The following is a 23,624-nucleotide window of genomic DNA, read 5'->3' as shown; positions in this document are numbered from 1 at the left end:
TTTTTTTTTTTTTTTTTTTTTTTACTTTTAAATTTTAAAATTAGTCTTTAAAAAATCATTTTCAATTAAAATACATGATTACTAATTTATAAAAATTTGAAAGAAATTGTCCTTTTAGAATTTTGGATTTATAACATATTAGCCCCTAAAATTGTATATTTTATATTTTAACCCCTAAAATTTGAGTTCGGTATCATCTTAATATATCTCGTCAATTTTTTAAAATTAAAAAAAAAAGTATAATATTAGCTTGCATTAGCTAACAATGAAGATTTAAAATTCAAGGACCAAAGTGATACTAAACTCAAATTAAGGGATAAAAGAAAAAAGAAAAAAGAAAAAAAAAGAATATATATATATTGGGACAACTATCTTATAGGTACGTGAGAATGTTTGCTTAATCCACTTCACTTAAATGGTGTGAAAATTATCTTATTTATAATAAAATAAATTATAAAGATATGGAAAGAGTAATAAAGGAAAAGAACAGTATATAGAAAGATATTTGTTTTTAATAAAATATCAAATATGATATATGTGTTAAATTATAAGTTAGTATTAAATATCCTTAATACTTCCTGCAAGTTGAGCGTCGGATTTGAACGAACGTGAAGCTTGAGTCTGAAAAATTCAAAAAGAGGTCGAGAAACACTTTTCGTGAAGATGTCAACAACCTGATTCAGAGGAAGCGTAGAGAAACACTTTCTTGGCTATTGAAAACTGCAGAGGGATCGCCGGTGAGCGGCGATGTTGCCTTGGCTTCAGCGAGAATATGTCTAACCTATGAAGAGGCATCGTCGCGCTGCCTTGGCTCTGGCGAGAATATGTCTAACCCAAGAAGTAGGATGGGAGACCTAGAGCAAGGGACAAAGACAATGTTGAAACCGGAAGAATCACCACAGTGGCGCGAAGGAGCCAATTTTGGCGAGAAGGGCAGCGGTGACTTGGTTGGCGAAGAGGCCAGTGCGGGGCCCATATTCCAAAGGTAAATCTCTACAGAAGGTCAACGGGCTTATCGAGATTCCATATATTTCCGAAGAGAACACCGATGAGGATCCTGAGATTAAGGTTTATGTGAACGATGAAGGGTTGATTGGGAGAAAATGAGAGAGGTATGTTGGCCCAGGGAAAACCGATTGTGTTTAAAAAGGTGAAGTTGTATGTACAGAATATGACGAATGGTGATTTGGAGGTCAAAAGGCTAGAACCGAAGAGTAATCAACCGGCTCCAACTACGGTAGCTATGGAGACTGCCCCTGCAGCGTCAAAGCCAACAGTGGTGGTGAAGAAGATAAGTAAAGCATTCAAAAGCCATTGAAAATAAATGATCGGGGTTGCTAAACCAAAAAGGCTCTGATATCATGATAATGTTTGGATAATTCAACCCCTAAAAGTTGTGAAAGTTTTCTTATTTATAATCAAATAAATTACAAGAACATGAAATAAACAGAATGAAAAATTCCAAATATTTGTTTTGAAAAAATCCCGCGAAACAAAAGCGACTAAAATATCATCCCAAAAAAAAAAAAAAAAAAAAAAAAAAAAGTGAACATTTCCCGGTCTTTTTCACTGTGAATTTACCAAATTACCCCTCTCATGGCCCACCCATCGTCTTCACACAGGGTCCACGTCATCAAAGTGTGGGACCCACTAAACATGAAACTCAAATGCACGTCACATTCACCCCAAATTCAAACGCAACTGACTTAATTTTATTCCCATTTAACAATCCAACGATATAGATTTGGCCACGTGCTTAAAATAGACAACATCCACCGTCCATTACAGCTCATTCGGTCAGCCCACCGAGCAGCAAGCTACAGCGTATCCACCGTAAAATCGGTTAGATGAGTATCATCGACGGCTATCACTCTGCCCGAAAATTTCACGGGCAGATCTCAACACCTTTAAGAACCCCCCTTACCTCCCTTTGTTCTTCGCGCTCTCAGAAATTAGGGCTAAATCTTCCTTTCCCAAACCCTAATTTCATTTCCTTATGGAATTCTTTTTCCATTTTTGTTTGAATTTTTTTCTGAGGGTTAGATTTGGCGCGGAGTAAAGGAGAATCAAGAGCTCGTGATGTTTGATTTTCCCGCCTTCTGTTCTTGTTGATATTTCGTTCTGATTTCTGGGTAAACAAATTTTCTCGCGGAGCTTCACCGGATTGACGAACGGTCTTTGAGTTGCTAGTTCCTTTCATGGCGTCTGCTGTTTTAGCAAATCACGAACCTAGTTGGCCGACGAGCAAACGCAACGGCGATGGTGGAGGTGGAAGCGCGTTTATGTCGAGAGTTCCGTTCTCGAACCCTAAATCTAAACCTAAAATGAAAAAGAGGAAAACTAATGGTGAAGTTAACAACTTCCACCAGATGAGTGAAGAACTGGCCAACGTAACAACTCTATCTCCCTCGGATAATGGCTCTTCCATCGATCGTCACCATGGATCTTCGAACTCCGAGTACAGCCAATATGTGAGTTTCAATGTAACTTCATGTTCTGGAAGGGATTTGATTGATCTGAAGAAACGGTTGCTGGCGGAGCTTGACCAAGTTAGGCGATTCAAGAATCGCATTGAGAGTGGTGACGTTGGTTTTGGGCCTAATTATTTCAAGAAATCGTCCGAGGCCAAGGGGATTAACAAACGGCCGAAGGTGCTACCTAGTTTCGGGAAAGATTTGCAGGTTTCGAATTCAATTGAAGTTAGGAATTTGATGAAATCTTGCTCTCAAATCTTGAACAAGTTGATGAAGCAGAAGTATGGATTGATCTTCAACAAGCCAGTGGATGTGGTTGGGTTGGGACTTCATGACTATTATGATATTATTAAGCGTCCTATGGATTTAGGGACCGTGAAATCAAAATTGACTAAGAATTTATATGACTCACCTTTGGAATTTTCTGAAGACGTCAGGCTAACATTTAACAATGCCATGTTGTACAATCCCAAGGGCCATGAAGTTCATACATTGGCTGAACAGTGGTTGATGAAATTTGAGGAAATGTTTCTCCCTGTTAGTAGAAAGTTGAGTGCACTGAAGCAGCCAGATCCATACGATGAGGAATTGCAAGCCAGTTCTTGGAATCATGTAGAAATGGAGAAGTCCAACTTCAACTCAAATTGGAACAAATCAGAAGAAGTAAGAGTTCCATCAAGTTCATCGAAGCCACCATCGATACAGTCGCCGGTGAAAACCCCATCACCAGTAAGGGTTCCGCAGGTGAAGCCTGTAAGACAGCCAAAACCAAAGGCAAAGGATCCCTACAAACGGGAGATGAGTTTAGAGGAAAAACACAGATTGGGAGTTGGATTGCAGGGGTTACCTCCAGAAAAGATGGATCAAGTTATACAGATTGTAAAGAAGAGAAGCGGCCATTTGAGACAGGATGGGGATGAGATTGAGCTCGACATCGAAGCTGTCGATACCGAGACGCTCTGGGAACTCGACCGGCTTGTGACGAATTGGAAGAAAATGGTGAGCAAGGTCAAACGGCAAGCTCTCTTCAATGACAATGGAAATGCAGATTCGAGTAAAGCGAATAATGAGGTAAATATGACATAAGTTTTGCTTAAGGGCATGCTTGTTTTCTTTATCTGATGGGATTTCTGTACTTTTTTTTTGCATTTTTCGCTGTAGATATCATCTGCAAATGAGATGAATGAGGTTAAAACAGAGGGGAAGAAGCTTAGAAAAGGGGATATGGGTGAGGAAGATGTGGACATTGGGGATGAAACGATACCAATGGGGGGTTTCCCACCTGTTGAAATTGAAAGAGATGCAGCAGCTACTCATGCTAGCAGTAGTTCTGATAGCTCAAGTAGTTCAGGGAGTGATGATTCTTCCTCTTCAAGTGGTATGAATGATTACGGCGTTGGGTTTGTGATTATGCATCATTAGAAAGAGCTTCTTTTGGGGTTAATTATTTTGAATCTCTCTCTCTCTCTCTCTCTCTTGTAGGTTCTGATTCAGATGGTAGCTCCTCCGACAGTGATTCAGATGGTGATGGTCAATCATAGGTTGTTTAGGATGGACGAACAGCTTTCTGAACGCACACACCATTGAAGCACATCAGTTTCTTTAATCTGAGGTATGATATGATGAGTAAGAAAGCAGCATAATATTCTTCCATCATTGTTGTTACTTTGAACATACTTCATCATTCATGCTCTCATGCTTTGAAGAAACAAGCATGACATTCAAAGCTTGAAGGAGAGACAATTTTGGAAGTTTTGGAGCTTTCAACCTGGAAAAAGGTATCAGAAGCAAGAGAAATTGTAAATGGGGCAGGAGAACAGTTTTCTTATCTCTTTGTTTTTTAATATCTTAGAAGGTTGTTTTTGTGTACATAAACAAATTGTTGATTTCCCAGATCGGTATATATTTCCTGTTTTTCTATGTGAATTGAAATTTGTTCTAATTGTATTGTACGCTTGAAGGAAGCACAAGAAGTGCAGTGATAGTAAGAACTTTCAAATTTTGTAGTCAAATTGCACAAACCTTTGAAAAGCTTTTCTTAAAATTTGATTTAAGATTCATTGGAAAACAAGTCGACTCATCCCGCTAAACTGCTTACCGCTCGAGAGCGCAAGAGTGCTTCTTGCTCGAATTCTTAGGCCGGTATGAAAAGGTTGAAAATTGGAGTGTAATATTTGCCATATATTGAACTTTTCAAGTAGAAGCATTTTAAACATTGTTAGGGGAATAGGGGAAGCTCGAAAAAGAAAATCCAAAGAGGACAATATTGACTAGCAATGGGTTCGGGTTGTTACATTTAGATACTGGGTGTTGTGCTAGCCTCCATTGAGCTCTGAATGGGCGAAGACACAAGGCGGTGAGCCAACAAGGATGTTTCTCCTAGCACATTTTAAAAGAAAAGTTCAAAATTGACTAGAAATGGGTTCGGGGTCGTTACATTTAGATACTGAGTGTTGTGTGTCAGCCTCTATTGAGCCCCCGAATGGGGGAAGACACAAGGCGGTGAGCCAACAAGGATGTTTCTCCAAGCACATTTTAAAAGAAAAGTCCAGAATTGACTAGAAGTAGGTTCGGGTCGTTACATTTAGATACCAGGTATTATGCCAGTCTCCATTGAGCTCCGAATGGGGGAAGACACAAGGCGGTGAGCCAACAAGGACGTTTCTCCTAGCATATTTAAAAGAAAAGTCCAAAATTGACTAGCAGTGGGTTCGGGTCGTTACATATAGATACCGGGTATTGTGTCAGCCTCTAGTAAAACCCGAATGGGGGAAGACACAAGGCAGTGAGCCAACAAGAAGAAAAGTCCAGAAAAGACAATATCTACTAATGGGTCGTTACACTTTTCCTAAACCTTTTCCTAGCATACCCACCAGTTTGGATCGTTACACTTAAAGTATCATAGAGAGTTCAAACTAAGAGAGTTCAAACAAGGTTGAGGCGTTTAGTTGGTGGCAAGTATCATCAATCAATGGAACAACAAGACAAGTAAAACCGTCCAAGCATTGAAATTTAAAAACAATGGACAAATTCTTCAATACATGAAAAAAGGAATTAAAAAAGGCATCTATTTCCCTAATAAGCTTACAAAACTTTCAATATTTTACTAGCAAAGATCCATCTATAAAAAGACAGAACACTATCTAAAACTAAGAACAAGTACTGCCCGCTCATCTGCCAAATGCAAAGAAACTATGAAGAACAGGACATCATCAAGAATGAACAGCCAAATGATTCTTTCGATAATAAAATACAGAGAACAAAACAAAACAAATCAATCTAAATGGTATTTTGACCAATACTTGAGTTTGTAACTAGTAAGTAATAAATGTTCTATGCGTTTAACACAGTTTAAAACAAGAGATCACAACTATCTAGGAACAACCAATAAGCACCTGCGTCGGGCGATCGCCAATATTATAAGGTCGTCGTTCCTCCAGGAACCAGCCCCAAAAATTTTGTTCTGGAAACAGAAATCTGAATCTGAATCTTCATGTGAGAGCTTTGCTTTCTTTCCTCCATCCATCAAGGTTTCATCTCAGTTATAACAAGAAAACTTTGCTTCTTTTTTAAGTCAAAATGAGTAGATTCTCCAGAAACTTTCTACTCTCAAGAATAAAGCATAAATAGGCTGAATCTGTTGGATAACCATTTAGTTTAAGACTGACATGTTGCTATTATCATTCACGATGCTTCAATTGCTTCAATTGCTTCAATTTACTGAACTGCTCGCCGAGTTGAGATTCGCATACCGCTACAGCTTCGGGAGCCAAGCTCGAAAGGAAAGACTTACTAATGTTAAGGGAGGATACGAAATGGAAAATCTTGCCACAAAACTTGCGTACATCAGCCCGTCGTGCCTGCTTTTCGGGCATATTTGTCAGTAACTCCTTTATCAAATTGCATAGTTCATGCAGGAAGTTCTCCATCAGTTCCTTTGTCACATGATGTCCATTTTCAGAAGACATTGATGATTTTATCATCTCAGTTATTAGATCTAACGCTTCGATTCGCCGAAACTCTGAATTTGTACTGACACATCTCTCGAGAAGAGAACCGTAAAGATGATGTCCAACCCATGGCCTTCTTCGAATTATCTCTTTCAGAAATTCGGCCTTTATCTGAGACTTTTTACTATGAAAATAATCCACCAAAACCTTATCAAAAATATCAAACACTTTCTGTAGTTCAGGCTTGGACACTCTTTTTGCATCAATAATCTTCAGGATCCAAAATGATGAATTCTGACCAAGGGAAGTGATCATCTTGTAATGATTCAATGATGCTGTCTGCTTCTTTTTTGATACATTTGCAGCAGATTTCTTTTTCTTGGTTGGTTTTGATGCCAACTTTAGGTTCTTCTCCAACAAATTTTCAAGCGTGGACATTTGAACCGCTTCGCCCTTCGGATAGTCTTTGGATTTGAAAATCTTTTTCTGCAAAATTCCCCATATCCGCTGTTCAAGCTGTTCGCTACCTTCTGTAGTATGAGGGTTAACTAATGCCTGAGCCAAATTTGAGAGCACTAACAAAACATTTGGTTTGCCTGTGCCACAAAAAATGACGAATCAGATAGAGACCATAAAATATCATTACTCCAAGAAAAAGTGGGATACTGAAATAAACACTTAAAAATATCGAACATGTCAGCAAATCATCCATGAAGCTGAAACAATGATATGATAGTACTACACTAATATAAAGAATCGGACTGCTTGTGATTTCCTCAGCTCCAGGTGTCCATAGAAATTACTGATCTAAGTGAAAGAAAACTATCTGAGTTTCATCCCAAACTTATCTTTCAAGAGTCGTGGTGCAGATTACAACCATCTATAACTCCAGATATCTACTTGGAAGACTAAGCAAAAGGATCTTTAAGACCTCGATTGATAACTATTTGGTTTTTTTTTAAAATAAGTTCACGAAGAATACTTCTACCGTGAGTTTCTTTTTCCCCTAGTGTTCTAACAATCCAAGCCAAGTTTGAAAACTAAAAAACTAAAAATTGTTTTTGTTCCTAGAATTTGATTGTGATTTCAAACGTTTATTTAAAAGAGAGAAAACTATTAGTAAAGAAATTGTGGAGAAACAAGCATTCTATTCAAAAAATGGAAAACTAAATTAGGAATTTTAGATATTCAATGAAGATGCTATTTTGGAATATAAGACGCTTGGAACATTAAAACAGATTCTGATAAAAGAAACTGAGATGTAGACTAATCGGAATGCAGTCGCCCTCAAGTTAGAAATGGCAAATAGATACTATTATATCGGTTCGGTGCGCTGGGGGTTTACTAACTGGTGGCATCCTAATTGTGAAATAACATGGTCAATGTTTTTCGTTATATCTCCTTAAATCCTACAATGTTTTAAATTTATTAGTTAGATTATATTAAGTTGCATCTGCTCAAGTCCTAGAAGATCCAGCTAAAAGCATCATACCTGGATTTTCATGCAAGTAGATTTCCAGAAGTGACAGAACACGAAGCTTGAATAACATAAGCTGAGACTGAGCAGTTTCACTCCCAGCCTGATTTTTTCGATCTTTGAAGATTTGGGCAAGATAAGAATCCATTCGAAACATTGCATCATCGTCCATTCCTCCATCAGATTCAGAATCATCAGAACCGTCAGAATGTTCTTGACCTACTTCTCCAACTCTATCTATGGCTTCAGATTCATCAGTATGTTCATCACTATCTTCATCTTGATTAATTTCCTCATCTTCAACATCAAGAAAATCTCCATCCTCATCTTCATCCTCATCCTCGTCTCCATCCTCTGCATTGTGATGTCTAGAAGGTTTCAAATTTTTCTTGACAACCCTCAACATTCTCATCAGCCCATCATCAGTGATATCACAACAGAAGTACTTGAAAACCTACAAGACAAAGTCTAAACAAAGTCAGGTTCTCTCATCAACTAATATAATAGAGAGAGCCTTGAGTTATTCTCCTTGAGGAATGCATGTGCAATTGATAATGCTAACCTATTAAATTTGAGAACTTCCAGTCAATTATCATAGGCGACCATTTATCCAAATCAAGATGATAGATTGACCATTCAAATGGAGCGACACGGGTAATTTACACCGCAGGGCAAGCAGGAAAATGTTATCATTAAGAAGAAGAAATCAAGCCATACACCCAAATAAGATAAATATGTTTTCTTCATTAAAATAAGAGCACAAGGGGAAATGAAAATACGAAACTAAGGGGATTACAAAAGCTTGTTAACTGGCATAGATATGAAGAAAGTATCATCGGTAAACACCAAGAAGAAAAAAGGATTTTAACAATCTCCCCAAAAATATCTGACTTATCCCCTCCCCTTGAGTATGCAACATGTGTGTACATACTTCAAATGAGATACCATGAACAATAATGTGAATGATGTAAACTATAATACTTTGCATTCATAAAGTTACTAGTGAAAAAGAGGAAGGCTGGAGTAATATATCTATTATTATAGGGAAAATGCGAGAAGAAAAATTATCCAAACAAGGAAACCCCCTTATGAGTAAGAAAATTAAGAAAAGAAAAGCATTAGTGTTTAAAAAGTATTTGAAAAAAAACGAACACTTGCTATTCATGCAATGAACATGCTTAAATGAGATAAAGGACAAAAGATAAAATTTAACAAAGCGCCCAAACGATTTACAAAAAGCGAATTTCATTTGAAACAATAACTAGAGGGGAGTAATTACTGAAATCCTCAAAGTTAGCTATAGTTTACATCAGCAATGCCAGTTTTTTTATCAACATCATAATTGCAACCATATAATGTAAAGATATAGATAGATGCAAAAATAAACCTCAATTACTAGTATACACAATTTGCAACATTCAGCCTTGCACGCACCTGCTCAATGGCAGACCTCATGGGTGCCGATGACTGTGGTAGCAATGAGAGCAATGTGTCCACAAGAACATCCATTAACTGCGGTGTTCCATCACCATCCAACTCATCATCTCCAGAGGAGCCTAGTAGATCAGCAGAAGAAAAGGCTTTCTTACAACATATAATTAATTCTGTTGCAGCCTCAGTAAATTCCTCTGGTCGAAGGAGCACTTGCAAAAGCAACTGGATGAGCAAGTACCTCAGTGCATGCAATTTGTTTGCATCAGCACTTAATCCGTAATTCCTTTCCTGACAACAAAGTAATATTTATTAATGACACCATAAATTAATATTTACAAAATTGCATGTCAAATTAAAAGATAAACTATTGATCTTTAATCCCTAATATAATATAGGTTTTTGATCAGTCAAAATTGAGAAACATTTTTGCAGAATTTCCTCAACTCTAATTATAAATTTCTAACATGTCTTCCAATTCAATTGTTATAAAATATTGCTAGCTTATTGTTGATATTAATACATAACAAATTTATTAAACGTAGAAAGTTACCTCTCTCCATAACCTGGTTTCCATCTCTTGTAGTTTCTTGAATGCATCTTCATCCTCATCACTCAGGCGACGGAATAGAGAAACTGAAGGAATGTTGCGTAAAGTACTGAGAAACCTCATAAAATAAGAGCCAAGATCATTTGGCTCAAGACCATTAACCAAACCATGAGACCCCTCGCCCTTTTGAGCATTAGCAAGTAATAACTGCAGTTGTTCAATACACATCATGCAAAGAGCACTAGATGTGGGAGCTTTTGGCCACTTAAATTTCTCCTGCAATTCAAAAGATGTCACTTCTGTGCCAAGCGATGCAGTGAACAAACCCTGGACAGCTAGAAATTTCAAAACTTCTTTCTGCACTCGGAATTTTGCTTCAGGTTCCAGCTTTAAGTGTTTCAACATACATGGTAGAGATTCTATAATCCAAGTTCTCAAAAAATCAGAGTTTCCCATTGTTCCAATGGAGTCCTTATCCTCAACCGAACCAACCTCTGAGTTGTCATCAGTTGTTTGACTTTGATCTGAAGGTTCCTCTGATGTTTGACTTTCATCCACAAACATGCTCATCAAGTTCTGAATAAACAGAAAGCAACCCGATTCCGTCTTAAACTCGGACATCAAGTGTTGAACTGCTTTTGTTCGTGTAATACTATCAAACTTGCCATTGCTGTGCTTCTGTAAAGCCACAACAACGGAAACTTTTCTGACATCATCATGCAGTGCCCATTCAGATAATTCTTTTAGAAAATTCTGCACAACTTTATGCAACCAAGAATCCTTCGTTGAAAGTATGTCCATCAGGCACTGGACAACTTTATATGACAGCATAGCAGGGATAAAATTTGCTGGCAGTCTTGGCAGTAGATGAAGTAGAACATCAAACACCAAGTGCTTACGATCATGAGATGATAGCAGAAGTGCTCCTTCAATTACAACTTCAAAAAAGTTTTTAAAGTTTACCAGAATTTCTTCTTCAGAGGAGCCACTTTTACGGTTCTTTTTATGCTTCTTCAATGAGATTGAAACAGACAATGCATCTTGAGCTTGCAAAACTGTATCAGGCAACAAAATGTTTAGCAGAACAGGCCATAAGCTGTGAACTCTGGGCTGGCAAAAAGTAGACTCCTGCCAAATACCATGCACAAAAAAAAAAAGAAAAAAATATTTCAGTGATTCAATTCTTAAATTGTTATTACAATAGAACTTCTTGTAGAAAAAGATGGACACTTCCAAGTAGCACCTTGAAACAGTTGACTAGGGATGACAGATGATCAACAGAAAAGAATCTACTAGGATTGAATGGATTTGGTAAAAGTTTAACTAATGTTGGACAATCAGCAGAAACTTTTTCTCGTAATTTTAAAGCCAACAGCAGTGCATCTGGGTTCCCAACTTCAGTAGCTGCTTCAAACCACTCTTGAATTCCAGGAGCTTCAAGCACATGATTCAACACTGACTCGGGTGTTAACTACAAAACCATAACACCATTATCAGGGGGGGGAGATTAAGTTGAGACAAAAAAAATAGCTTTTGAAAAGCAACTAGGTACAGCCATAAGAAAAAGTGACCCAAACATAATGGCGGAAGAATAGGTGGGCAAACACCAACAAGTTTACAACCATTTTGGCATTTTCAATTATTTCCAAAAATGAAATAAATTCTAAGAAAAATTGAACCACTCATAATATAAATAAGGTAATTCTCATTTAGTTTCATATGAAATATCGAGAGTAATGAGCTCTACTGACTACACAAGAGGGCTATCTGCATTTCTTCATGTTATACACAATGAATCAAAGAGGAGTGGCTCACCCATCCACCCACTTAAGGCCAAATGAGTTTACAAAAGATGCTCCAATAAATCATTTCCTAAAGAGTTAGGTGGTAGATTGCATGCTAAAGCTAATTGTCTCGTTGAGTTTGGTGATTACTTTTGTTTTTAATGGACAAAGTTGGGAAAGGATTTCTAATAAGTTTATGCTGGATGGTGGGATTCGGGTTATTTTTTTGTGATTTTACTTGCCATCTCAGTTTTGTGTATTGCATTGCATCACAGTTTTGTGTATCACGTCATTTTAGTTTAATGTACCCCAAGTTTGTGTCTTCGTCAAAAGTTAGATACCCATTTGCTATATCATTGAAAAGTTAGTTTTAAAAACAAACCCTAAGGTTTCATTTCTAGACATATTTCCCATTGAAGTCCTAAAACGCTAAAAGTTAAGGACCTTAACACAATGTTTGAAATGGTGACCACCTAGAGGCTAGAAATTACCCTATTCAATCATGAGCTTTGCTTGAGAAGAACCAAGATAGGCAAATTTATCCAAAAAGCAATGTGTCAAAGAAGCCAATTTCATAATTCCATCGACCCAACATCATAAATTATTTCTAACTTGTCCAATATACACAAAAATTTATTTAATTTAACATTAAAAAAATATACAATAAATAAATTTAGAAAATAATACCTCCATTCGAAATTATATGCTCTGTTAAAAAACATAAGTGGAACATTTCTATTTGAAAAAATTGTTTTTGCCTGCCCATTCTTAAGAAGTCCATGTGCTCATTAACTTCTTTTCTTCTCCTTCTTTTTTTTTTTTTTTTTTTTTTTTTTTCAGTATCTCCAAGTGAAGACAGCTCTTGATTTAAAAACCAAAAGAACTCCAAGGAATAGCATATAATTAAATAGATAACATACCTTTTCTACCAATTCTACAATAATTAAGACAGCTGGCTCTTGTAGATAACGTTTTTTAGCTGCAAGAGATATAAGAACACTGGTGATTTCCTTCACATGTGAAGAGTTTTTATCAGAAGAGCATTCTTCAGTTAGTCTTCCTGAGTGAACAAGAGCCCCATATGCAAACAAGCGACCCAAAAGACAGTCCCTCGCTTCCTGCATCACCATAAAAAAGTAATGAAGTAACATTAAAAAAAAATTAACCAGAACACAGAAACCATATCATAGAATGATAGAATAAATCCGTGTAGATGACTCTAGATTACCTGGCCCTTCATTGATGAAGAAACCTCTAATATATTAGTAATAAGTTTCAGCAATGAGTCCACCTTGACGTTGGACTGTGTACCTATCAATGCAGTTAATCCTAAGGCAAAACCCTGTCTAGCACACTGCAATTGTAATCCATAGCAAGCACAGAAGGAAAGTTAGGATTGCATCAAATGGATAGAAATAATCTACAAAATCATCAAAGTTTTCATCAACCTGAGACACCATCAATAACAGGGAAAAACATCATATTGCTCAGCCAAAACTAGTAAAATTAACAAAGGATCTGAGGAAAGGAGCACTTCTACATGCATTCTAGACCAAGATCCGTTGATGAAAAAAAAAGAAAAAAAAACAACCTCAGAGAAATTACGAAACCATGTGATTTTTCAAAAGAATCAAAAGTGTGTCAGATTACTAAATAGAATAATATGAGAAAATCAAACCCCCACTGTAATTGTAACTTCAAGAATAGAAATTTATATAGCTAATTTCATCATTACACTTTTTTGTTATGGCATTCTTGAAGAAATTGTAATAAAATCTACTTATGAAATAATATTGTTTTTGAATATTGATTGTTCTTTCATATTTTAGAAATGAAGTTTACTTTTTACATTGGCCTCGAACCTGAAACTTTATGATGATAGTCTGGAATGTTATCCACTTATTGTACTACTAAAAAGGTAGAGCGAAAGATGCTCTAGATAGATAAAATCAAAATATACCTCTCTCGAAGAAGACACGCCTCGAATCAGTCTACGTACAGCATATCTCACAGATGGGGCACAATTATCCAAGCCATCATCCTTCTCAGCTTCCAGTTTTAATCCACCCTCAACCAAATCCTTATTTTCAAGCTTTTCATATGCTTGTTGAACCTTTAGCAGCTCAGTTGCCAAAGCTTCTGCAGCTGATTCTCTCACCAAAATGTCAGCAGATGCCAAGTCCTTAAAAACACTGATATGAAACTCTGGAAGACCACTGCTTGAAACAGAGACAGAAGACGGCTTAGTCTCATCAGCTTTAACCTTTACACTTGTTTGTTTTGCCTTGGGTTCTTCACTTTCCGAAACAGCTCGCTTTCTTTCTTTGTCAAATGTTTTCCTTTTCTTTTTTCTCTCCATTGGTTTCTCAGAATCGGGAAAGGAAGAAGAGGAAACATCAACATCCCCATTTTCCAGTTCAGCGTCTTTCTGTTTATCCTTCTTCATTTTTCTCTTTAAGGATTTTGGAACAGCACTAACGTCAACCATCGATGTATCTTTCTGGATCTCCACTCCATCTGTTGGGTTAGAGCCTCTTTTTTTACTGTCCATTGTATAAAAGAATTCTCCTGAATTTTTCTGGTATCAAGAATGCACAGAATAAAAGAAAATTAAAAAAGTGACAATCACTATATGAACGTACAAAAGAAACTGGAATTTTAATAATGCACAGATCAAAAAACCTGTCAGACACTATATGAACATATAAAATACACTGGAATTCTACTCAGACATTGGTGCTTGCTGAAATCCAAATATATGGTCCTTTTCCGTTAGGAAATAGATTGTTACCATTAGCTTCTTAACTTACTACTAACTATTTAAAATTTAGAAGAAGCATAAGAAAATAGAAAAATTATAGCACAGAAAAACATCAAAGAGAAAGGACGTTGAAGTTAAAGAAGAGGCAGGCACTCAAACGTTTGGATTGTAACCAACAGGACAAGAATAGAAGGTCCCTAGAAGCTCATGAATAATTTAGAAGTCATGTTGTAGCTTTGGGAAGGAGTATGCATCGTTTCAATTTGATTGCTCGACATTCAACTAAACTGTGTGAACAGAAGGAAAGAAACCAATCCAAATTGAAACAACTGGGTCACCTTTTTCCCATGCTTTGATGACGATAGATGTCATAAACTATTTTCGGCCGAACTTATACAGATAAAGTATCTCAACTATTTTCAGCCAAGCCAACTAGTTTAAGATTTATAATACACTCTGTCTTCTTTACCTCCTCTACGTCTTATAGCATACAATTTTGGGTTCTATAATAGGTTTTTCTCATCTATACTGTATATCGGTGGGGTTAAGGATAGAATAATTACGTCTCCTCTAATCCATCCATTCCACGTTCTAATACATGCCTATTTTACCCTATGCATTTTCTATAACTTCTTTAATCACGTACATAGAATACAAGGCATAGAGGCTGCTCTTATTTCCAGTAAAAGTATCGTGGGTGATTGATTAGTGAGAGCTTCCAATTTTCATAAAGACTTAATTTCTCATCAAACTATAATCTATTAATATAAATATGGGTGGGGTTGTTCTGTCAATCAAAAGAACTCCTACGAGCAAGGAATTTAAAGTGAATTGGATAAAAGAATCCTCCACTTTCTAACGATAACTTGCAAAAAATAGATATACATTGAGTAGTGGTGTGCTCTTTGCAAGAACATAGAAACAAGCCGCCATGGAAGCGCCAGTTTCCAGCAGAAATTTCCTTAGACAGCTTTAATTCTAACATCTATGAGTTTTTTCAATTTATTTATCGGAAAAAATTGGTAAACGATAAATTACTTAGCAGAAGGAGATTCTGGAAAATTCATGGTCGCAGAAACAAGACAATTTTCCGCAGAGACCAAAGAGATAATACGGATTATCAAAGTCTCAATAAACAGACATGCACAAAATACACAAGGCAGAGAAGGAAGAAAACGGGAGTTCGAAGAGTCTCAATTCGCCGCAAGGCTGAAATTTTTTTTTTTTTCGTTGCTATTCTGCTGCTGTTCTTAACATACATATAGATATCTATAACAACTCCTCCATTCGTCCACTAACATGTCCTATTTGAGTTTTTCAAGTGAGAAGAAAGACATGGATGGAGATTGGTAGAATAACAGTAAAAACAAGAGAGAAGAAAATCAATGTAACCTCCAAAGAGGGAGGCTGCGGCGGCAGAAAGACGGCCGGGGCACGACGGAATGAGAGAGTGGCCCGACGGCGACGCGGAGCTGCTGAAAGAGAGTGGGAGCCGGCGTGGAGAAGAAGAAGAAGTGCAGCACGTGAGAGGTAGCGGAAGATAAAGGGTTTAGGGTTTCATCAAATTTATTATTTTTATTATTATATTTTTTTTTATTTACGTTGTTACAAATATGTAAGGGTTTAGGGTTTTAAAATTTATTTTATATATTTTTCTTTTTAATTTACAAAAAGTGTACACGTCAGCAAATAGGTTAATTTGATTAAATTAATTGAAATTTTAAATTTTATATCTAATTTAATATTTTAAAAACTTATATATTTTTATATGATGTATATGCTTCCACGTCAGCTTAAACATGATTAATACGATATTATAATAATATAAAATATATAATAAATAGGATTGAAACGCCATGAATATGTATGTTTGTCACATACGAATTTGAGTCATGTTACGTATGAAAGTATCATATGTTATATCTCATTGAACTATGATTGTATATGTGGGACCTCGTGCACGTTTTACTCTTGTGAGACCATGGATTACTCTCTTCAATTATGTGGTGTACAGATGCATACACTCGGGATATTATTCTTTTTCATTGGTTTTTGGAAATGGGAGTGTGTGTTTGCTCGTAGTCAGGCTTAGGGGTATGTTAGTAAACTCACCTAATATGGCCACACGTATCGCGTGTATGTGCGTAAACCATGTAGAGAGAACTACCTAGAGATGCATGTTTAACTTGTGGGGTATGTGCCCGTGGGGACTCGCCTCGAACAAGATGAAAATTCCCTGTTTAAATGGAGAAAGTGGGAGAGAGTGAGAAGATATTTCTCTCCTTTAAATAAATGGGATCGGAGACGAAGATTATATATATATATATATATATACGGGACGAAGATTATATATATATATATGTATATGTGGCAATGCGTTTATAAACTACACCGTAGTTAAATTATAAAAATTAATTTTTAATTTTGATAAAAGGAAAGAGATTAATTATTGTAAATTTAAAATTAAAAGAAACCAAGTTAATACATCTAAAGTTATAAAATTAAAGATAAAAAAATTATTTTTTAATTAAAGATCGGGTTGGATTATTAATTAAATTCAAATAAATAAAAACTTTATAATATCGTTTAAATTTATTTATTAATTTAATATATATACATATATATTTTATTATTAAAAAATATTTATTTATTTGCTAGGAATCAACCCACCAAATATCTTAATTAATATATATATATATTTTGTTATGGTAATTGTTTTTTTATTATCGAACTAAGTTTAAAAAATAATTTTGAACCAATGTAATTTTGAAAAAACAATTATATTTTAAATTTTAATTAAATATTTAAAACAAAAAAAAAGTGATATTTCATGATTAATATTTTAATAACAATTAAAATTTGAATAAAAAATCGATTAACTCAAACTTAAATCTATTTTTTTTAATTAATTTAATTTATTATTATTATTATTATTATTATTTTATTTAATTTTTTTTTTATAACTGAACTTAATTGAGAGATTTCAGAACCATTTTTCCAACCCTTCCATGGTTCCTATGCTTCAGCGACTACGGGGAAGGACAATCTGCCCATTCCCGCCATGTTCGAAGCTTAGGAGCTTCCGTTCCGATGCTTCCTTGGACGCCATAGCCAAAGCTGCAGAAGACAGAGTTCCCAATGTGGTGTTCTACAACTATCCTTCGTTTTCTGGAGCTTTCTCAGCCCTCTTTGCACACTTGTTTCATACTCGTCTTCGTCTCCCTTGCCTCATTCTGCCTTTCTCTTCCGCTGTTCCTTTCAGGTTCCATCGCGCTTCTCTTAATGCTTCGCTTATTTTACATGAATTCGCTGTCTCTAATGCTGCGTTGAGTAACTTTTTAGCTGAATATTACTAGAATTTCGAACTCCGACGTGATTTTCTAACGATTCTGAACTCTTCTGTACTTTATTATTTTACAGGATCGAGGATTTGTATGTTGAAGGGCTTGAGCGATGCTATTTTCTCGACTTCTTGGGTCCGAAAGGATTTGCTGCCGCCGTTTCACGTCGAGCCAATTGTGAGTAAGTTGATGATGTTGTCTGATAATTACTGATCCGCGTTTAGTTCTTTTTAATTTTTAGTTATGTTTGAAAATAGTTATGGTTTGTTCAGATTTCTTGGTTTTGTTAATTGAATTAGGGTCGTCTGTTTTGATCATCGTAAATCATCACTTCCACATACTATCCCTACGGAAGATCGCCCTAAGAATCTGTCAATTCGCGTAAATCTTGAGAAGAGTAGCTCTACGGCTGTGTATGAATATTTCTCCTCTAGACTTGTGGATATGGAAACTCCTTGTGTAAGTGAAATGGACTTGTATTAATGTACCATTAGCTCATCTGCTTGTGTGTGTTGGCTCACTGTTTTGTTTTGCTCTTCTAATGATCAGGATCCTGTTGCAGACCTTTTAGAACTAAAGGATAGAAGTCGAATTGAAATGGTTCTCAAGTACATCGAGGACGGGGATCTTCGAAGATGGAGCTTACCTGATATTAGGGCATTTAACATTGGATTCAGTGAGTGGCGATCGAAATTGAACTGTATCACTAATCCATACATCTATGAACAGGTTTGGACTATTCTATCTATTTGATTTTTTTTATCTTGATACTCTAATGCTAAATTTTGTTTGTTTCTGTAACTATTTATAAGCTTCAACTAAGTTTCCATTAGTTCTAAAGAAAGTTTTGAAATCTGTTTGCAGTGCCATTTTTCACATTGCTAATCTGTTTCATATTCAAATCTAATCTGTTTCGTATTCAAATCTGTTTGGAGAAGGAGCGTATAAGAGACCATTTTCGTGTTAGAAGTTTAAATGTAGTACCAAAGTATGTAGCGAGACCTGTTATAACCTTGTTTCTATTGTGATTGGGTGCCAATTAGTTAACTTTTTCCCATTTAAGATGCTAAAACACCACGTAACATTCATTCAGTCAACTTTCAAAATTTAATACACCTTTGCACAGGGAAAAAGAACAGGAAATTAACATTAAACTGCTACTAACAAAACCTCTTAATAAACTTGAATTATTATTTTTATTTTAATGGATCTTCAAAAGTCTCGTCAATTTATGAATCTTAATTCTGCCTTTTGGTAATAGCTCAGACAAGGATATTCTCTCAGTTTATAGCAATTATGGAAAAAGCAGCTCCAGCCGTCATGGATCATCTAAACGCATGTTCAAATGTCTTAGTTTGAATAAGGACATATGAAAGGCTGGTCATGATCATGTTATGGAGGAAAAAGAGCCCTCTGAGAGATATTTCTCTATAGAAGGTTTCATTGAATCAATTGAATTGAAAATTTTAGACAAACAAAACATTTTTGGGTCGGTTAATATACTACTTAAATTTGGTGTAAGTTATTCATAACTTCATCATCGTATTCTTGGTTGATCATTTTCACTTCATTTGAATTATAATCTAACAACCAACGCCATTGCTTCAATAACCAAAAAAAATTGTCCTTTATAACTGCTGTTGTGCCTCTTAACCATTCAATAAGGGAGATAGCTTGTTATCTTAAGTAGACAAGGTATTCATAGGGTGCTAAAATTTCTTGTGTATTTCAGGAGCGGATGATGATCTAGATAATTAATGGGGAATACATCTTGGATTGAAATACGAAGTTAAATTACTGGCATTCTGAATATGACTGAAATAGCTAATATCGAGGTCCAGACTAAATATGGGGAATCAGTTCGAGCTAAAATATCAATAAGATATGATTCTTTTTAATAAAATTAAAGCATTTTAGCTTCTGCACTTTTAGATCTTGGGCTTCAAATTTTTGAGAGGTGGGTTTTATGTCTTTTATTTCAATCAGCGCTGCTTCTGTGTATTAGTTTGACATTATCATAAAAGCTCTGCTGATATCTCCTCTCTGTCTTTAAGTTATAGATTTCACTTAAAAATATTTCTTCTGCTTCTGTACTTGACATATAATGAACTGTGAATCACGCTCTTGCAGTTGCTGGAGATGAATTCTTTGGAATTGATTGCCAAGGGAACTGACTTTATCGCTTCTCGTGAAAATGTTGCAAAACAATTCCTAGACAAGGCTTTTAAAATTCATCTGGGGAGGGGATTTTATGGCGAGTGTCTGGTAAGAACACTTCTTCTTGTGTTTAGAACTGATTCATTGCAAATCTTTTCCAGGACTCTCATAGTCCTCTTTCTTCATCTCTGAATTTGTCCTTTCCATCAAAGAACTTTTTATATGCTGGACATAATTGTATATTAGTTTCATGCCTTTGTTTGTAATTATTTCCTTGAATTTGTTTTACATTTTTATCTCCAAGGACTTGAATATCTGTGCGTAGGCAGTAAGAGCAGATGGGAATTCCAACTTGAGCGATGAAATTGGGAAGCAACTAAGTTTGAGAAGTGCTGCAGCTGGATTGAGGTAAATTGTTAAAACTTTTCCCTGAAAATATTGTAAAGGAGTTTCTCATTCCCGTTTTCTTCTGGTGTCTACTGTTAACCTATTTGGGTAATTATGGTCAAATTTGTTTGTGTCATGACCATTGATTTTTGAAGATTAGAGACTCAAGGATGCTCCCACTACATATAAAGCTATTATTTCCTGGTTATCTCCATCCTGATAAATGATTTATTGTAGTTAACCTCACTGCTAGGAAACTTAATGAATATTTCCTAAGGTTAAAACTATAAAACTAGATGATGTTTGTCCTCGAACACGTAGAACATCCAAGATGACAAGATCCATGTATCAATCGGATTATAGAATCACTAATAGAGGAAAGGAAAACCGACTTGGATCCCTATCTCTGATACTTCTGAAATCCTAAAGCTTAAAAGTATGAGAACGGTCTGCCTTTGCCAGTGTAAAAATCTCATTCATGTTGGGAATAAGTTGATATTGGAGACAATCACCTTACAGTTTAGGCCTTGCTGATTGTTATTCTAATAAGAATCCAGATATTATAAAAACCAAACAAAAGGTAACTACATGAGATGTAATTGCTTCATTTGTTAAGAATTAGAAATTAAAGATAATTTACAAAACTTTAAAGACGACCCGTGTCCAAACCTCCTTCGAAAATTTCTCAGTACCTTTAAAAATAAATCCTCAAATATTCTAGAGGTTAGCAAAGAAGCAAATGGCATGTTTTGGTAGAAAGTCTGAATTCATGTTTTTTGATTCGCAGACATGTATTTTTATAAATTGTTTTTGGATTTTGTGATCCAAATAGTACAAATTTTGAAAACAATATTTTTATGTCTTTTTTATTATTTTAACTAGAATTTGAATTCAAAACTTTACAATGTAGGTTTGGATTTAAAGATAAAAACTCTAATAATATTTCATGTTATAATCTTAATTCATTTTTTTGGTTTATATTCAGTCTAATATTTAGTGGATAACTACCACTAGTTTTATGATTTATAAATATGTTGCATCAAACATATTTTGAAGAGTTGTTTAAATTGTGATCAAATTTTTTAATATGTTACCAAAACACACATCTTAAAACATGAAATACAACTTCGTTTCCAAATTTATATTTTCAATTTGTCTACTAAACAAGCTCTTAAAAATCCAACTTCTAGGAGAAAATAAAAGGAATCACCTCCCCCAACATATCCTTCAACCTTTAGAGTAACCAAAACCCTGTGGTATTTGGCAGCGATTAACGTAGCTTGATTCTATTTTGGTCATTTCTATCTTGAAACCACAAGTTCTTCTGTGCTTCAGGCCTGTAGGAGCTGTCATATACATGCAACGAAAAAATCTTAAAATGTGTTTGAGGACCACGGATGGTGCTACCGATACATCTGAGGTCTCCAAAGTGAGTATTGCTTGAACTCTTAGTTCTTTGTATTGAAGTCATTGAGGTACAGTTACTGAGTTTCTTAGCATTTTAAATCCTGAAGGCTTATGGTGGTGGGGGTTCGCGAAGTTCAAGTTCTTTTATGATCACGATGGACGAGTACAATAAATGGCGAGTGGTGAATTCATCCTGACAAACTCAGGTAAAATATTGATAACATATCATAGTTACTCTAATTCATCATCGCTCGAACCTTCGAGTTTATGATAATTTAACTTAGTATCAAAACAGGAGTTTTAAGTGTTTAATTTTAATCTAGTGTCAAAGTTTGAGGATAAATGTTCGAATTAATATTGATAACTACATGTTGGGCTTAGGGTCAACAACAGGTGGAGCAAAGAGGGGATTCTTTAATCCCCATCTCAGCATGGACATCTCGACATGGACATCTCGGCCTCGTTCCGACCCGCATCCCCACAGGTTCTTCCTCGATTATACGAAAATTTTATATTAATTCTCATTATATTTTTTAAAATCATAATATGTTTTAAAATGCAAAATCTTAATGCTACTCATAAAATCATTTAAACACAATTTTATTTCTCTATCAACTGGCACCTGAGTATCTTTAGTAGTATGTTATGCAGTAAAAGAAATTAAAACTATACGATAGAATTTAATAGTACAACAAAAAGAAAATAAATGGTTGAAAAATGTGAATAACAAACTAAAATTGAGTGGTTGTAGGCAGTTTCACTATTACATTTTCTGTAGCAAAGATAATTAACAAATACTATCATAAAGTATAAGTAAACCATAAAAAGTAAGGGAAAAATGTAATTTGATCCCTGAGTTTGTCAATTTAAAACTTAGTTAAGTATTATAATCTTAATCTTAAAGTTGTTACATGGTTTATATATTTTATTTAAATCAATTATTTGATGAAGACTTCTCCACTTTCTTTTGTTAAAGTTAGTAGGTGAATTAACATAAATTAAATGGAGAGAAAAAGTTGGTAATATTTATTTAAATTAGGGTCTCATTTGTTGAAATTAAAAGTCTTAGAGTTTAAGGTGTTATTTACTTTTTTTCTAAAAATTAAACATTATCCTTATTGTTAGTATTATCTAAGGTAGAAGTCAAACATTTAACTATTTCTCTCTTTCAAAATCAAAACCTTCTTTTTTGCTTATTTAAATTAGGGCGAGTTTACTCGTCAATGAGAATATGTTGGAATGAAATGAAATAAATAGAAATACAATCACATTTACATGAAGCTTTTTAGAATTGCTAGAACTAGAATTTGAAATTCAGATTCAATGGTCAGGATTCGGTATTTTTTGTCGCATTCATTCTGACATGAGTATGTCAGTCTTCTTGTCTTAGAATGATTCTAAAAGTCAATATTGTTTCTTAAATCAACACAGGTCTTTTTATCATGTTTTGTCTCAAGCTAAGTACACCTAACTATGAAGATCATATGATTAAGTCATCGAACAAGTAGGTGCACCTTGTACTATCAATTCTTTCTAAGTTTTTGTAAACTATAATTTCATATTCTTATAATTATTCTCATTCAGACGTGGTTTCAGTTTATTCATGTATCCTTATTTTACTGGGGAGTCACATGCCCACTAGCTCTATCTTGATTCGTTCCTAAACTACTTCCTATTGGGAGATGTTTTACTATGATTCCATCTGTAAAGACCCTACCTCTAATGTGATTAGACCGGCCTTACATGCATATTGTTGAGATTTTTAAATAAATTCAAGCATCGAAACTTAAAATTTTTGTAAAAGCTTTTCAGAGATTTAGATAGGATTCCAATATTATCTAATCACGATCTTGTCAATATAGGATAAGGGACTGCATAGAGTTGGTAAACATGAGGGTTGCTATC

The 23,624-nt window shown here is 35.2% G+C and overlaps 3 protein-coding genes across 6 annotated transcripts; 2 read left to right on the top strand and 1 right to left on the bottom strand.

Moving 5' to 3' along the window:
* Positions 1-1,945: 1,945 nt before the first annotated feature.
* Positions 1,946-4,486, top strand: LOC111811498 (transcription factor GTE7-like). 2 transcript variants are annotated; one of them, XR_002817551.1, is made up of 4 exons: positions 1,946-3,545; positions 3,636-3,852; positions 3,957-4,086; positions 4,181-4,486. XR_002817551.1 is itself a non-coding variant. In XM_023698377.1 (3 exons), the coding sequence occupies exons 1-3, from the start codon at positions 2,199-2,201 to the stop codon at positions 4,013-4,015; spliced, it is 1,623 nt and encodes a 540-aa protein (XP_023554145.1). In that variant the 5' UTR covers positions 1,946-2,198; the 3' UTR covers positions 4,016-4,486. The 2 variants fall into 2 exon arrangements, 1 of the variants encoding a protein (XP_023554145.1); XM_023698377.1 differs by having other exon boundaries at positions 3,957-4,486.
* Positions 4,487-5,690: 1,204 nt separating this feature from the next.
* On the bottom strand, positions 5,691-15,982 carry LOC111811433 (DNA polymerase V). Its single transcript, XM_023698277.1, has 9 exons — positions 15,820-15,982; positions 13,627-14,244; positions 12,895-13,020; positions 12,587-12,784; positions 11,126-11,353; positions 9,886-11,010; positions 9,336-9,623; positions 7,917-8,355; positions 5,691-7,020 (listed from the first exon to the last, which is right to left on the bottom strand). The coding sequence occupies exons 2-9, from the start codon at positions 14,215-14,217 to the stop codon at positions 6,155-6,157; spliced, it is 3,861 nt and encodes a 1,286-aa protein (XP_023554045.1). The 5' UTR covers positions 14,218-14,244; positions 15,820-15,982; the 3' UTR covers positions 5,691-6,154.
* Positions 15,983-17,419: 1,437 nt separating this feature from the next.
* On the top strand, positions 17,420-23,467 carry LOC111811240. 3 transcript variants are annotated; one of them, XM_023698001.1, is made up of 10 exons: positions 17,420-17,689; positions 17,848-17,949; positions 18,068-18,227; positions 18,318-18,497; positions 19,899-20,033; positions 20,251-20,333; positions 21,648-21,741; positions 21,827-21,925; positions 22,113-22,203; positions 23,151-23,467. In XM_023698001.1, exons 1-8 carry the CDS (start codon positions 17,436-17,438, stop codon positions 21,914-21,916), a joined length of 1,098 nt encoding a protein of 365 aa, XP_023553769.1. In that variant the 5' UTR covers positions 17,420-17,435; the 3' UTR covers positions 21,917-21,925; positions 22,113-22,203; positions 23,151-23,467. The 3 variants fall into 3 exon arrangements, with proteins under 3 accessions (XP_023553769.1, XP_023553768.1, XP_023553770.1); XM_023698000.1 differs by having other exon boundaries at positions 22,101-22,203; XM_023698002.1 differs by having other exon boundaries at positions 17,549-17,689; positions 17,848-17,945; positions 22,101-22,203.
* Positions 23,468-23,624: the final 157 nt, after the last annotated feature.

This window comes from Cucurbita pepo, chromosome LG15 (genome assembly GCF_002806865.2).
Source record: "Cucurbita pepo subsp. pepo cultivar mu-cu-16 chromosome LG15, ASM280686v2, whole genome shotgun sequence".
Taxonomy (NCBI): Eukaryota; Viridiplantae; Streptophyta; class Magnoliopsida; order Cucurbitales; family Cucurbitaceae; genus Cucurbita; species Cucurbita pepo.
This window is presented reverse-complemented; position numbering and strand designations above follow the sequence as displayed.